The 15273-nt window shown below is 39.1% G+C and overlaps 1 protein-coding gene and 1 long non-coding RNA gene across 4 annotated transcripts in view; one reads left to right on the top strand and one right to left on the bottom strand.

Moving 5' to 3' along the window:
• Window positions 1-5507, top strand: part of DCP1A (decapping mRNA 1A) — a 32394-nt gene extending 26887 nt beyond the window's left edge. For all 3 annotated transcript variants that reach the window (XM_017819936.1, XM_017819935.1, XM_017819937.1), the window contains exon 10: window positions 1523-5507. In XM_017819936.1, the coding sequence (XP_017675425.1) occupies window positions 1523-1603 (81 nt within the window). In that variant the 3' untranslated portion in view covers window positions 1604-5507. The remainder of the gene's footprint in view (window positions 1-1522) is intronic.
• LOC108499761 overlaps window positions 1-15273 on the bottom strand; it is a 48217-nt gene that overhangs the window by 19472 nt on the left and 13472 nt on the right. The window contains exon 2 of the long non-coding RNA XR_001875642.1: window positions 13816-13976. This is a non-coding gene — a long non-coding RNA (uncharacterized LOC108499761). The remainder of the gene's footprint in view (window positions 1-13815; window positions 13977-15273) is intronic.

Here is a 15273-nt window from a genome sequence, read left to right as displayed (position 1 = left end):
GTCTATACAGAGCTCAATCTCTGAGGGAGAGTTCCAAGTACAGAAGCCAGCACTGAGCAATTCCATACCCCTGTAACTCCTTTTGCTCTGAAACATTACAAAATACGTTCTTTTGTCTTGGAATTACTCCACACTGTGCACATAGTATGGCACAGTTTGCTCCTCTTGGTTGAGATGTGGAGCAATTAGAACAGAGTTCATGAGATGTGTCCTCTCACATCCATATGAATTTGTAGACAAGTGATGAATAAGTGATGCACTAGTAGAAGCTGGTGTGGGGATGGGGGGAGTTGATTTTGCTGTCTTTGTAAGTTTTCTGCTTCCCCAAGGAAAGCTGTTTTCAGTTCCCTAGAACCTGTCCTCATCTTTACCTGAAGTATGTTTCTTTGAAATGGAAATTGCAAAGTTTTACTTCTGCTATTTCTAGGGACTAAAAAGTTCAGTTGCATTAAGCCTGTGATGTTGGGAAGCAGCCATGCATTGAGATGATTTTGACCTCTAATGCCATCGTGAAGTTGCCATGAATGACAGAGGGTTCTTTCTTAACTTGGAATTCTCTTGCCCTCTCCATGCTGATGTGCAGAGCTTACACTCAAAATGCAAGTCTAAAAATAACAAACAATATCTTCCCAGTGGTCAAGTTTTAGGACCAAAAAGGGCCACTGCCAGATCCCATCACAAGGTTGCTTGATTTATCTCTTGTTCCATTTTACGTAACCTTTTCCTGTGTTGGTTTGTATGTTTTTTCTTGTTAAAGACTTAAACTAGTCTTGCAACCAAGGCTAAGTGCCAGTAGTCTGAGTGGTGACTTTAGAGAGCTGACAGGAATCTTTGTCTCCAGTCTTTACAGAGAGAGCTGAATGAAGACCAAAATAGGCATATCCTGCAGCACGGGAGTACTCACACAGCACTCCAAGCAGGATACCAAATGTGCTGTTCAATCTTGTAAAGAGAATATTACACCCTCAAGCCAGTTGGTTAGATACCAGTTCTGTAAACTTGTCATGTGAATGAATTAGACTCAAAAAATATCTCTAAATATTGTCTCTAAGTTAAACTAATCCACTGCTCAGTCATGCTTTGCCCTGAGTGTTCTTGTAGAACACACTGCAGCCCCATTCAGGCTGCTCTGACAGACAGAAGTACCATCACTTGTGATGCTCAGGCAGACTGTATTTGGGAACCTGTACACAGAATGAAATTCTTTGTGTCTAAGACTAAGGTTTGGACTCTGGAGGGAAGTGAAATGTGAAAGGTTGTTTGTTTGAGCATCCAGTGTGCTCAGTGATCCCTTCACCTGTGTGACCAGCGCTGTGGTTCACAGCCCGTGAGGGGTTCAAACAGCACTGCCTCTTGTGTCCAGCTACTTCCCTTCTCTTAACTCTGGCAGCTGCCACTGTAAGGAATCCTTATGCACAACTTAGGCATTAAATTAAACTTTCTTGCTTCTTTTTACTAAGGCATTAAACTTTTTTGCATCTTTTTACTAATGTTTCTAATGTGCTTCTTTTTTTTCCTGCAGAATGATTCCCATTTTCTCAGCACTATCCATGAAGTCTACTTGCAAGTCCTAACCAAGAGTACAGACAACATTAAGCTATAATTGAAGCTGAATCTATTTAAAATGTGTCCATTTTAGAAACAATTATGCCTCATCTATAAAACTAATATTTTTGTAAAAGAATATTTAGTTTTCAATGTCTTGAATTTGAACCTGTTAGGAAAGACTATTCCTTAAATAGTTATGAAAGTAATGTTCTCAGAAGTGATCTAGGTTTTCACTGTGATCATCACCAGCAAACCTTTCTTTTATTGGGGGGGAACTTAAGTTGCATTTGAGCTCTCATTAGCATTAAGTGAATGTGCAAATGTTTGCTCTGGCTCTCATTCCCAGCTGTATTCACTGTTCAAGGACTACAGACTCAACACTCTTTCAACCAGCAAACACACAGTACAGTACACTACAGCACACCAAGACAGAATTCAGTTGTGGGAAACTAGTTCCAGTTGAAGGACTAAGGAAAAGGAGAACAAAATGCCTTGTGATTAAACTGGCAGGTGTGGGGAAGGAACAGATCTGGAAGCCAGGCCTTTGGAGCTAAATCTTTAACAAAAGGTCTAAAAATGTGATTTGCTCAATACATTGACAGTCTGCAGTTATTGCACGTAAATTCATCTTTCAATATTTCATTAATCTTACTTGCTTTTGTGTTACTTGCATTAAACAGGTATCCAAGTGAGTAAGGCCATTTTCTCTAAAAAGGAAAATCTGAAATATGCAAAATCTTCAGTGATTGTATAATTTTTTTTAAAGTAGTTCTGTTGCATGTTGAAGTTCTCTTGTTTTAAATTTATAGTTAGGAGACCACCACTGGAAAACCCTCTTCCTCTTCAGCGGTGTTTGATAAAATTTAAATACTTTGTTCCCTTTTAGCTTAAGGATGGACCACATCATAGTTGGTTTTCATTCCTCAGTTGTGTTGGAACTGCAGTGTTGAAGACTATGCAGATGGGAAACAAATGCATGCTTTTCTTCTGTTGCCCTCTCCCCAGATTGTTAGTGCACACTTCATAGTCTGAAGTTTATCTAATTAAAATGTTATTGCTTTGTATATGTGATTTAGTAAGTCCCTGTTCACTAACTAAGAATTTAACTGGTTACCTTCCCATTTGAAATTGGAAAATTTCTAATTATACTTTCTTATGCTGCTGTGTTGGTTTACCCATGGCTTGTATTTATTTCTTAAAGGCATGCAGAGGTGATTAATCTGACTCCAGCTCCCAACTTTCTCCAGCAATAGTAGTTTTAAAGGATGCTTTTTCAGTAGAAAACTGTTGGGTTATTGAGTAAAAAGATAATCTGTAGTGAGTTATGATGCACTGCTTTGTTCTTTTCCCTCAAGCACTATTGAAATATGAGGAAAAATATTGTTTGGCTCCTTGCAACATATATGTATGATATATATATCCTAAGGATTAGTTAATATTGCCATAGTCAAGGTGCATGGCCATTTCATTGGAAACTAGTAACTGAGCTTTAATTGTGACTTGTTCACAAATTGGGATGTTTTAGATACAACAAATATTTACATTTTTATGTATTTGATCTATTTTAGTTTTTTTCATAGCTTTTTAGTGGAAAATATATTTTGTTTAGCACTACCTGCCTTCTGAAAATATTTTCTCAGCCTTTGAGTTCAGTGTTTCCAGTTAAAATACATACTGTATTGTTAGAAAAACGTGCAAGATTCAGGGAAAGATGCTAATGTCATGCACATTCATCAAGAAATATATTGGATTTAATAGTAGCATTTGAATTCAGCAATATAAACTCAGCCTTGTTATGGAAGATAGAACCTTCCTCCATAAATCCTAGAGTTGTAATACTGTGTATGCACATAGACAGTGAGACTCAGATCTAAGGTCTAAATTAATTTTTTTGTTGGGTTTTTTAGGAAAAGTTTCACTAAAAGGGACAAACCAATGAGCAGTTCCTCTGGACAAAAATGGACAGTCTAAACCAAATAGAGAGTTGCTTTTATCTGGATTTAGCAAAGATGCCTTCTCACTTCTCGTGGGCAGCTTACAGTTTCTTCAAAGAAAGATTTGGTAAAAGTTTGTAAGAATAGAAATGCTGGAAGCTGATAGTGTTCATGGGTGCTGTTTGCTAAATACAGTCATATCCAAAGACCTGTAGAAATGATATGAAGGAGTTGTATTTTGAGTTCTTCAGCCACCTACAGTTGACAAAAGTAATACTACTCTGAATATCCTTAAGTTTTGAGGGTGCCTGGCCAGCTGGAAACAAGCAGTGGCAGATTCTTCCTTGACTTTGGTTTTGTAGTGTCCTGGTAGCAGCAGACTCTTGGTTTACTCCCCTGCCCCAGCTTTCAGAACGAACTGGCAGAGAACCAGAGTTGAAATGCCAGCAGACAAACTGTTCATCTCGGACACGTGCACGTGTTTGTTCCAAGCTCTGCCTGTCCCAGCCTCAGTGGCAGCGGACACGGAACCAACCTGGGTGTCGCCCAGCACTGCAGAGGTTTGACAAGTGCCAGGGTAGTGGCTTTAACAGATAAACTCCTTGCATGAAGAGTTAATTGTAGAACACAAGCTCAGTTATAGTGTAAAATTTGAATATTTTTTTAAATGTGGACTGTATATTTAAAAACTTCTTTTTTCCTAATTATTTTAACTTTTTGTATAAGTTTAAAATTACCAGCTTGTTGAAGTGCTTGATTCATGTTTTCCACATGTAGGGATAACCAGGGTGTAGCAAGTTACCAGGGGTCATCACAGGAAATGATTGTGACCATTTTCAAGTGATTTTGATTTTTTGGTTTTGTTATTTTTTTAGCTACTGGCTTAATGGGATTTTACCTGTTATTTCTGAGAATTAAAGATTATTAGTTCAGACTGTACTCCCCAAATTAATTCTTATCTAAGCATGTGTTTTGTGGCTCATGTTAAGTCACTTCTGGGGAAAAAAATGAGAGTCCAAACTCAAACATAATAAAAGACAGTTTTAAAACCTACAGCTGCTTAATTGTTCAGGAAAATCAAAATTCTCAGTTTTGTAGTTAGACTTTCTCTGCTGTTATTTACAATGCAAAGTTTATATGAAAGGTGCCTAACAGCTAATAAGTTTAGAAGCAGTATATCTTTCCAGATTAAACAAGATTTGCAGAATGAGTGATAAAGTTTCAAAAAAAAAATTTAAGTGATGCATCTTGATTTCATAGAAACTGTTTAATTCTCTGTATAAATGCTCAGTATTGCATTTAAACACTGCTGGATGTTTCTCATTTTTGCTTGCATTTCTAATTACTTCATTTTGCTTTATTTCTGAAACACATTATGCCATGTGTAGCCACTGATACAATTGCTGAAATACTCTGGAAAGCAAACTTTAATTTGGGACTTGTTGGTTTTTAAAAGTATTCTAAACAAATCAGCCACCTTTTTGCCAGGTATTTGAGTTGCTTTGTACAGCATATCTTAACAGGAGGAATGTGTGCAATATGTATCACCTCAGTTTTGTCTGGCAATGTTACGAAAATGTTAAGATGCAATATCTTCTTTTCACTTCAAATTTGAAAAACTGCAGTATCTCTGATTTGGTGGTGTATTTATTTTTATCTATTCAGTGTATGGACATATGGTTAGTTAGGTTTTTTTATGTACACTATGTGCTTTAGTAATTTCTGAGTTTTAATCACTTCTGTGGATGCACCAGTTGTAGCCATTTGCATGTTCTTTCAATATGAAGACCATGGGGAAGGGAGCTTCAGGAAAGATTTCTGGAAACCGGAATAATTGTAAGTCAGTAAATGTAGATACTGCATCATTAACGTTTTTGGTATGGTATGGATTTTATAGCACCTATGTATGTTTGCAGTTATTAAGTTATTGCATAAATGTTTAAGAATGAACATTTTTTTCATCCAAAATTTTGTATGTTTGCAAATATATTTTTGTAATAAAACTTCAAAACAAATGTTTCAGCACCTCCTAAAATCTTGTGATGTTTCCTTTTATTTCTAGAGTCCTGTTAGCCTACTGGAAGATTCAGTTTTTTGTTTAGGGTTAATATTTTCCAGAGGAGAAACTCGAATTCCTTACTCCTTACTGGGGGTAGAACCAATTTGCATTTGTCTGCTAAGGAAGTGCAACCTGCCTGCTTGAGGGACAGTTGGGAATAGCCCCTGTCACTTGTAACAGATTCTGTATTGCTGTCAGCGTGCTTGTGGTTTGAATTTGCTAAACAGATACATTTCCTTTCACACTAAGAAATGCAGCTACAAATTCACTGTCATAAGTACAGCTGTAACTGGGTTTGGTGCCTTTCCATATAACTTTTTTATGGTATCCCCCTCATCCACAGACATGGCATAGGATACTCAATCCTGTGTTGGTCTTTGATCCAATTAATTGGAAATTGCAGTTGTCCTGTTGCCATATCTGATATTATGCAACTGATCAATCCAAATTTCACAAAGTCAAACTGGGAAGCTGATGAGGAGGAAAGCCATAGCAGAACTTCTGCTGAAAGCATCTTGAAATGAAACAAAACCTTATCCCTAAGTCCCTTAATCTTAGCTGGATGCTTATTCCCCTTCTAACTACCCATAAGAGTTGGGATTTTGGGGCATATCCAATGTCAGGGAGGCCACTGGAGAACAGGTTTGTTGCTCTAGTGGTTCTTATTGAACTGATTCCTGCACTATATCCAAAAGCAGATTCTTCTGATAGAAGACTACAAGTACAGAAGTCATGGGATTTACTGTAAGATAATTGAGGAAAAGTGGAACCAACTTAGAATCAAACTTGAAATTCTAGAATCAAGATTTAAATTCTATGTTAGGTGTGTTGCCTGTTTGGTCAATAGCAAGAATATTTTGTTATTGTTGATGCTGTTAATATTTTTGTCTTCTCTGGATCCAGGTGTTCTCTTCACTGTTATTCATGTGAAGTGCTCCCCTTTGATTTGGAAACAGGTAATACTTCTGAATTTGTATTTGTAGGTCCAGCTAAACCAGGCACTGTACAAAAAGTTTATGCAGACCAAACTCTCTTGGGCCTTTTCTCTCTTGATCCTGTGTCCTCTACAGTTGTGTTTTCTGAAAGTGCCTGAGGGAATAGTCAATCCCTGCTGTGATGGTGATATGCACTGGGTAGAATCAGGGTGAAAACATCAGGCTTCCTAAAGCTCATCCCCTAAAATTCAGATTTTATTTGCAGACTTGCAGAATGAAATAACAAGTTGTAGCTTGTGTTTATGGGCCATTAATTGAAGTCAGTGGATTCATTTATTTAGTAAGGATTCAACTATACTTCCTGCTCAATATACAAGGTGCTGGGTCAGGTTAACATGAGTACAGAGTGTAAGACACCTCATTCTTACAGCTTTTCTTCATTTGTGAACAGGATGCCTTCAAATCACTAAATAGCTTTAGTATGGCTGAGGTAAATTTCAGTTTAGTTTTCTAACCAAAATATTAGAAATTATAAGATATGTTAAACAACTCTGAAAGACATTTTCAGTGTCCAATAGTGGAAATTTTTTCTTCTATCTTCACCCAGCTACAAGTGTGAATCAGCTTTTTTCTCTCTTCCAAGTTTTGGTTGAGGGATTTACTTTTGCACTGACCTACTAATTTGGGAAAGTTAAAGTGCAGTGATAGACCCATAACTGAAATATGGCCCTTAACTGTAAAGCTCATCCTTGGCAGTTATGCAACGATTTTTCACTTCCTCTTAGAATCCTTCTTCATATGACACTCCTAATTAGGCTCAAAAAACATTGAGAAAGGAGGGCAGTGAAGAGATATTTTTATCAGTTACTGCATTTTGAAAGAGCACTTGCAATAAAACAAAAGGGAAAGAACCAGTGGATAGAAGATTCCTGAGAGGAGAACAAGGGGAGGAATAGCAGAAGAGTGTAAGTAAATATGAAAGGGAATATTGTACAGAGATGAGTATGGCCTGTGAAGCTATTTCCTGAAGCAGAGAAAAATTTGAATTACAGTCTTGTTTCTGTACTGCTACATGTCTCCAGGTGTCCTCAAAGCTCAAATGTGGATTGCCTGTAAGAATTCAGAATATTTCAGGGTGTGTTAAAAATGACTGGGGAGGCACAATTTCCCTGCTAAGGGGTTTTTTAACCTCTGGTTATGAAGCAGCATAATGGAATTGGCTGATTCACAGCAGTACCTAATTTTTATCTCTGCTTGATGGCCTCACATTACAGCTTAAAGTCTGCTACAAAGAACAAGGCTGCTCATACCTAGTTGCGTTTTGTCTTTCATTTTAAATAGACCTTTAAAAATATTTCTACCATAATCCATTATTTAAAATTCAAGAAGCTTCATTTTACAAAACCAACCTTGGGAAATACAACCACAAAAGGATGAGCTTTATATGCTGGCTGAAATGAAAGCACTTGCCCTCAGGCCTTTCTTGGAAACACGCAGGTATGTGATGTAAATGCACAAATTGTGTTTCTTTGCTCCTCATAAATAAGTCAAGAGGCTTTAAGAGCATCTACAGAGCAAAGATCTTCTGCATGCAAAACTCTGTGTGGCCTTTATTTAGAGAGCATATGACTTGCACATCCTGCTCTACTTCTTGTGGTTCAGAAGAGGAATGGGAGAGGCTTAGCAGGTTATCCAGCTTTCTCTGGGATTTACGGATGATGCTACATGCCCTCTCTGGTTTACTTTTTAAGCATCAAATAAATAAACTTCTGTTCTCTGGGGACACAGTTCTCCCATGTAACAAAATTGCTGTAAAGGAAGCTTCTGCTATCTTAAACTCACACAAGAATTGAGATACAAGGGTACACTTAAAGCCTGCAGGATTTGGATGTGTCTGGAGCCTGTTGTGGTTTACAGCAAGCCCTGCTCCCGATGTAATCTTCAGGATGGAAGGTACAGGGGACCCATTATAAAGACAGATCTCTGCTTTCCAATGGTTTAATAGGAAAATCTTGCCACAACAGAAGCCCAAAGAGAAATCCCAAAGGTTTGGTTAGAAACACGTGCAGTACTTTTGATGGGGGTTTGAAAATAAATTAGTATTCTGCAGATGTGAGGAAAGTTGTCTGAGGGGAAACTGCTAAGATAAAAGAAGTATGTGAAAGTAATGCAGATTCATACTATGTAGTGCCTGAGCCTGGGCTTGTGATGTAGCTTTATCTGTAACTTCATTTTGGATAAAAAAGCTTGATCTTACTACTGCACCTCTGCCTGTTGCCATGCAGTACGTATCATTTCTTACAATTCTCGATGCAGTGCTGCACAGAAATTGGAGATTTTTTTTTTCACAATTCATTAGTAGCTAACTAATGTTATTACTGAAGATGAGCTGAACAATCTGTTCCATGTCTAACTGAAGCCACTGTGTTTTTGCATGTGGAAGGATGCTCTGGTGATGCATAATGGTCTGAGTAATGAGAGAATGCTTTGGCATCAATCCATCTCATCCATTCTTGAACGATTTCCTTCTTGAAGGGCTTCTAATGCAACTGTTCTTTCAAAGGGCAAGAACAGTCAAAGCCTGTTGTGTTGCAGAGGTCAAGCTGAAGAAAACTTTTTTCACTTCCTTTCCACATGCATTACAGCACAAATAAATCCTGCTTTATTTGGTTATTATAGCTCTTGTACCTTCTCTCTAAATTTACACAGCCTATGAAACTGTTGCCGTTTTGGGAGATTTCTTTTAGCACAAGTTATTGTTGGTAACTTTATTCTTTTAATTTTGCCAAATTCAGTTATTTGAATACAGACACTCATTTAAACCAAGACTAAAGAGACTAATAACCTCTCAGCTTGTTTTAAGAGTGTTATGGAACTTGAATTAAGAATCAAGTAGAGAAAGCAAATATGATGCAGTAACTTTGGAACATCTGTGTATTCAGGAGGACTTTCAGGCACAGATGCAGGCAAATGCCTCAAACTCCTATTGTGTAAGTATTTCATATTTATCTTAAGAGATAATAGGAAAAAATTGCAACAAGTGAAAAGTCAGATTGTAAATTTAAAAAATTTTGTAAATAATATTATTCAGTGATTATAGTAAACCAATCCAAATACCCCAAAATACTGTAATATTGGCATTACAAACTTCAATTTAAATAGTGGCATTTTCTTGCACTGCTAGCAGAAATGCTTTCCTAAATATTATCAAATAGCAGAGCAATTACCAAAACCAGTCACAGGGAGTTCCTTTTAACTGTGTGAGATATGCAATGACTTGATTTTTCTCTGACAGGCTACATGTTAGATAGAGATAAAAAAGTCTCATTGTATAAAACTTTTCTCATATTATTTGGCCTATTTGGTTTAATCTGAACATTTTTCATGTATCATAAAATTGTGATAATATTTTGGAAATTTTCCAATTTTTGGTTTGCTTTCTAGTCTTTTTTTTTTTTTTTTGCTGTTGTTGTTAGTAAATGACATTTTATTTAGAGGCAACATAAAAATTACTGTGTTTTAAAATTATTTTTATCCAGCATTTGTCTGCCTGTAACTCAAAAATGGTCTGTTCTGTTAAGGAGCTTTTCATAAACATTCTTCCTTTTCCAAATTACTTTGCCAGCTGTATCAGAGAAGGTTTTAGTTGAGTTGAGCTATGAATATATTCTGCTTGTATGTATCTTTTTCTTGTATTTTGCTCTTATAGACCTCAAAGGTGAACTGATTTCCCTGTCTGGGTATTTCTGGATCAGGTGCTCTGTGAGAACCTTGCATTTTCCAGGTTGCTGGTTATAGCTGTTTGTAGCCTGTGTAGCACAAACTGCTGTTCTATGGCAACTAAAGGATGTTTAGAGTGTTTTTCATGCTCCAGTGGGAACTGCAGAGCTGATCATTATTCCACAGCCTGCTGAATATTCTTTTCACAGGGTATTTACTTGAGTGTGCACTTGTGCTTATCTAAAAACACTTGCTATCGATGGTGAAAGAACAGAATTTATTTGGAGTAAGATGTGACAGTATGGACTGAATCTCTGGAAAAGTTGCAGCACCAGATTTGGTCTGAGAATGTACTGCATTCCCACCCACCAGGCTACAACGACTGGAACTCCACCACATAACTTCTCTTTTTTAAGGTACCCTGCAAATGGAATGAAACCCTGTGCCCTGTACAGAGATGTTCAGGACTAGCGAGGTTACAATGCAGGACAGCAGTGACTGGCAGATTCCAGCTCCGTTTGGAATCTGTACAGTGCTTAAACTGCAATTGCACAGCCTGTTGGTCCCTTCCCACGCCTCCACACGTTTTCTTTACTCACTACTGTTTGGATTTTGTAGTGATGAGCTCTTACAAGGCCTGGGTTTGGGAATTTCTCTTGAGAGCCCCTTGGTAGCCAACTGGCCTGAATTCCAGCAGTGCTCAGTGCATGCAGCTCCTGCTCTGGTAAACAGGGTTGCATGTACTTATGTCAGCAATGCATTTTTGCAGTATCTCAGCAAATGACAGTCATAGCTGAGCTTTCATGCTTCTGCTGCACAATAATGCCCTGCCACTGAAACATGTGGAGGAAGGGATGGAAAAACCCAGTTATCCTGTGTATGTATTTAATAAGCTGTCTAGTCTAGTAGTTAATACTGAAGCTAACGAGATGTGATTGTATGTTCTGAAGCAAGACTGTTTGTCCATACATTTGCACCCTTGTTTTAATCATATCATATGTGGTTTCAGAGGCAAATCCCAGGAATGTGGAAGAAATGTTGACTGCGGTATGCAATGTATACCATGACTTTAGCTATTGCTTTACAGTCCATCACACTTAGTCAGAGTTGCAGAAATAACATAGATCAGTAGATCAAAGTGGAGGCACTGACACAAGGTGGAATTTCACCCTGTGAATGCTTGAGCTGCTGTTTTAACAACACAGAACCATAATAAGCACCCGGTGATGCAGCACAAGGATTCAGGGAAAACAGGGTGAGTTGTGGGCAGTAATCTCCCAATGACATTATCTAAGCTAAGTCTATCTTAAAGTCTTTCTACCATCCAGATAACAATGGAGGAAACAAAGGAAGTTGTGAGCCTTAGTAATACTGGTCTGATCCAGATCAGTCCCCTTATTTTCTTACAGGAGGGAAACAAGAAAGCACCTTATGTCCAGCCTGAGAAGGCACTTGTTAAGACTGCTATTGATAGGAGAGACAGTTTCATCCTTACAAGAAAGACTCAAGAGCATCTTCACTGTAACCACAGAGACTTGATCACAGGCTTTACTCTTCATCCATGAATGGAATCAGCCTGGCCCAGTAAAGTCAAAAGTGAGGCTGTGATCTGGCCAGTGTATGTTTAAAAGAATTGTGAGAGAAAACAAAAGCCATTGACTAAGGAGGAGGGAGTGATTGAACTCTTTCAGTTCACTATTTTCTCACTTTACCACTAGCATTGATGTATGCAGAGAGAAACAGTAACAGCCTGGCAATGCTGACTTCCTAATCATACTGTATAGACAGAAAACAGGGAGTAAATTAATCTATTAGAAGCAAACACTTTGTGTAGAAATTACTTGATTGTTCTCATGATACCTGCTGCTATTATGATATTTTTCTCCCGGGTTTATAGATAGTACCAGCCATCCAGAAATATGAAGTACCCATATCTCTAAAATAAGCTTTTTGTTTCCTGATGCAAATATGTTTAGGAAGTTTTTTGAAACTTATTTTCTGCAGCTGAAATTGGGCATAGAGCCATGTTTTCTTAAAGTATCTTCAGCCAATACAAAATACCATGATTTCACTTACACTTGGGCTCTTTTGAAGAATTTATGCACCTCTTCTAAATCACTGGGAAGGGAAGACCAAATCACAAGGGAAGGGAAGACCAAATTATCCTGCCTAACCTCACTCAACTGACATGGAGAACTCCATGTCACTGAGATGATGGTTGAGCCCAATGTCATCTGTCTAAAGAACAGTGTTTAAGCAGCAGGGGTGATACAGAAATTGTCATTTACTCCCCTGCCACAGGTAGTATTTTAACAACTGCTCTTGATCAGTGAGCATGGAGCAGAGCTCAAGCTAAGAAATGCTGCTGTGCTGCTAAAATGACTCTGTGGCTTCAACTACATCAGCAGGTGGGAGATTCCAGTAGAGCAGGTCTAGAGAGCACCTGAGAAAGTACTGAGGACTCCCCATCTGCACTGTATGTGTCTGAATTCTGCTCCAGACGAGCTCTTGTCTGGCTTGTTGGACTGAATATTCATTAACAGCTGGGCTGCATTAGCTGCTCAGACTGAATATTCTGTTTCATCTTTATTTGAAAGGAATCCAGTTCATGAGCTATGGGACTGCTCAGCAGGGAAAGCCAAAGCACTGTGAGCAAGGAATGATCAGGAGCCTTGATCCAGGATAGTACTTGTGGCTCAAGCTACCTTAGACTTACCTTCTGACCATATGGCTGCAGCCAGAATCAAGTGTGCTGTTGCCTTGAGAAAGACTGGCTCAGACTTCTCTGAGCAAGTTGCACAGTGAAGTTGGTTACCCTCACTCTACAAGATTAGTCTGGTTTTAGGCCTAACTGAGACTATGGCACAACCAGATCCAGATATTTGGTGGTGTAGAGCATATATAAGGTTCAGTTAAGGATCTTTTACTGGGAACTTAGGTTTGAATTTACTGTTACCTTGCCAGTAGTTAAGGCAGATTTTATAACTGAAACTCTGCAAAGGAGGAGCCTTAAATCAGTAATTCCCTTGTAGATGCTATTTGCAATCTTTAGATCTTTCATAGTCCCCTACTGACCATATTCTTGGCACTGCTCTGCCTTTGAAAGCTCTTGGCACTATAGGCCATGTCTTCAGAGTCCCTAAATTTAAACCAGAGTTCCTGAACTTAAACCAAGGCTTATGTGGTTCTCATCAGGTTCTTCCATATTCCAATTTTATTGTCATATCATTTCAAAGTGTATTACTGAAATTAAAAGATTTGGGTAACTAGTTCTGCCAAACAAACAAACAAAAAGTAGTTGGCCTACCTAATTATTGTAAAGTTGGATATAGATTGGAGCACAGCAAATGGCAGTTGCAGCAGTTAACCTTTGTATAGTGCTCTCTAGAATGAACTCTGCACTTTGCTACTGTTAAATCTGGTTGTTTGGCTCCATTTTTCCCTTCCTGGCATGTAGCCTATTTCCAGTCTAGTGTTCCTTCTGAAGTATTTTATTGAAAGGATTTTTAAAAAGACAACTGATGAAACAGTCTATGAAAGCAGTTAAGCTAAGGGAGTGGTGTCTGCTTTTATTTCTTCTAACAAATTGGTTTGTTTAGGGAAAAAAGTTTTCTCTTACCTTGCTGAGAGTTTCACATGTTACTTCTCAGTGGCAGTTTGCCAAGTGAGCGTGGCTGGATGCTCTGCACATGGAGGTGGTTTCTTTTGCTGCTGAAACCCAAACTCTGCAGTTTTGAAGATCAAAGTGTAGTTTTTTTAATGTCAACATTTCAGTGTATTCTGAAATTAGATGATGATAGCATTAGTTCACTACATGTAACTGTTTAACTTTAAAACAGATTTTAAAATATATTAATATTTTTAAATTTATATAGTACAGCTTCTAGGACAAACACCAGTGGACAGAACACTGAAATAGAAAAGTGCAGTGCAGGAATACCAGGTTTCATGAGAAAGATCTGAAGTATTTGTTTTTATTGTCTGTTTAAACTTTTTTTGGTTTTAGATTGTGACCTCTACTGCTGCTTAAGCTTTCTAGAACAAATATGAAATATTTAACTTGCCTAGTTAAGTCTGTAGCTCTAATCACATAGCATTCAGAATTGCTAGAGAAAATGTATTTGCTGCAATATTTCATGCAAAAGACTCCATATTTGTCACATTTTTAACATATATTATGGAAATATGAATTATTTCCTGGAAGGAAGCCACATGGGGTAAATCTGTTACTGTTTCTCCAGACTGTGTGGAGGAAATAGGTCACTCTTAAGGTGTGGGATGCTGTGAACATTCTTTTACAGACAGGAACAGACCCTTAGCAACAGTTTTATTGAACAGGGGTTGAATTGAAGAGGTTGAAGGAGCTGATCCTGCCTCTCCACTTGGCCCTGGTGAGGCAGACCTGGAGTCAGTTCTGGGCTCCTCAGTACAAGAGACAAGTAGCTCCTGGAGAGGGTCCAGCAGAGACCATAAAGATGATGAGGGTCTGGAGCATTTCGCTTATGAGAGATGAAGTAGCTGGGCCTAATTGGTCTGGAGAGGACTGAGGGGATCACATCAATACATGTAAATGCCTCAAAGGTGGGTGCCAAGAGAATGGTACCAGACTCTTTTCAGTGGTGCCCAGGACCAGGACGAGTAGCAATGGCCATAAACTAAAACGCAAGAAGTTCCACCTCAAGATGAGGCAGAACTTTACACTGAGGGAGGCAGAGCAGGGGAACAGGCTGCCCAGGGAGGGTGTGGAGTCTCCCTCTCCAGAGACATCAAAAATCCACCTGGACGCGCTCCTGTGTCACCTGCTCCAAGTGACCCTGGCAGGGGGGTGGACTGGGTGATCTCCAGAGGTCCCTTGCAAACCCGAACGAGTCCGTGATTCTGTGAAGGGTGGGAACACGGGAGCGCGGACCCGCGCCCTCACGGCCCCCTCGCCGCGCACCTCCAGCACGAGGGAAATGGCGCCCGCGGGCGGGGCTGGGGGAGCCGCCGGGCCCGCACAGCCCCGTCCCGCCCCTCCCGCGGGCGGGCCCGGCCGGGGGGCGGGAGGCGGGAGGCGGCCGCCCCTCGCTCCTCTCTC

Source organism: Lepidothrix coronata, unplaced genomic scaffold (genome assembly GCF_001604755.1).
Source record: "Lepidothrix coronata isolate B3197 unplaced genomic scaffold, Lepidothrix_coronata-1.0 Scaffold78, whole genome shotgun sequence".
Taxonomy (NCBI): Eukaryota; Metazoa; Chordata; class Aves; order Passeriformes; family Pipridae; genus Lepidothrix; species Lepidothrix coronata.
Note: the sequence above shows the minus strand (reverse complement) of the source record. Positions and strands in the feature narration are given on the sequence as shown.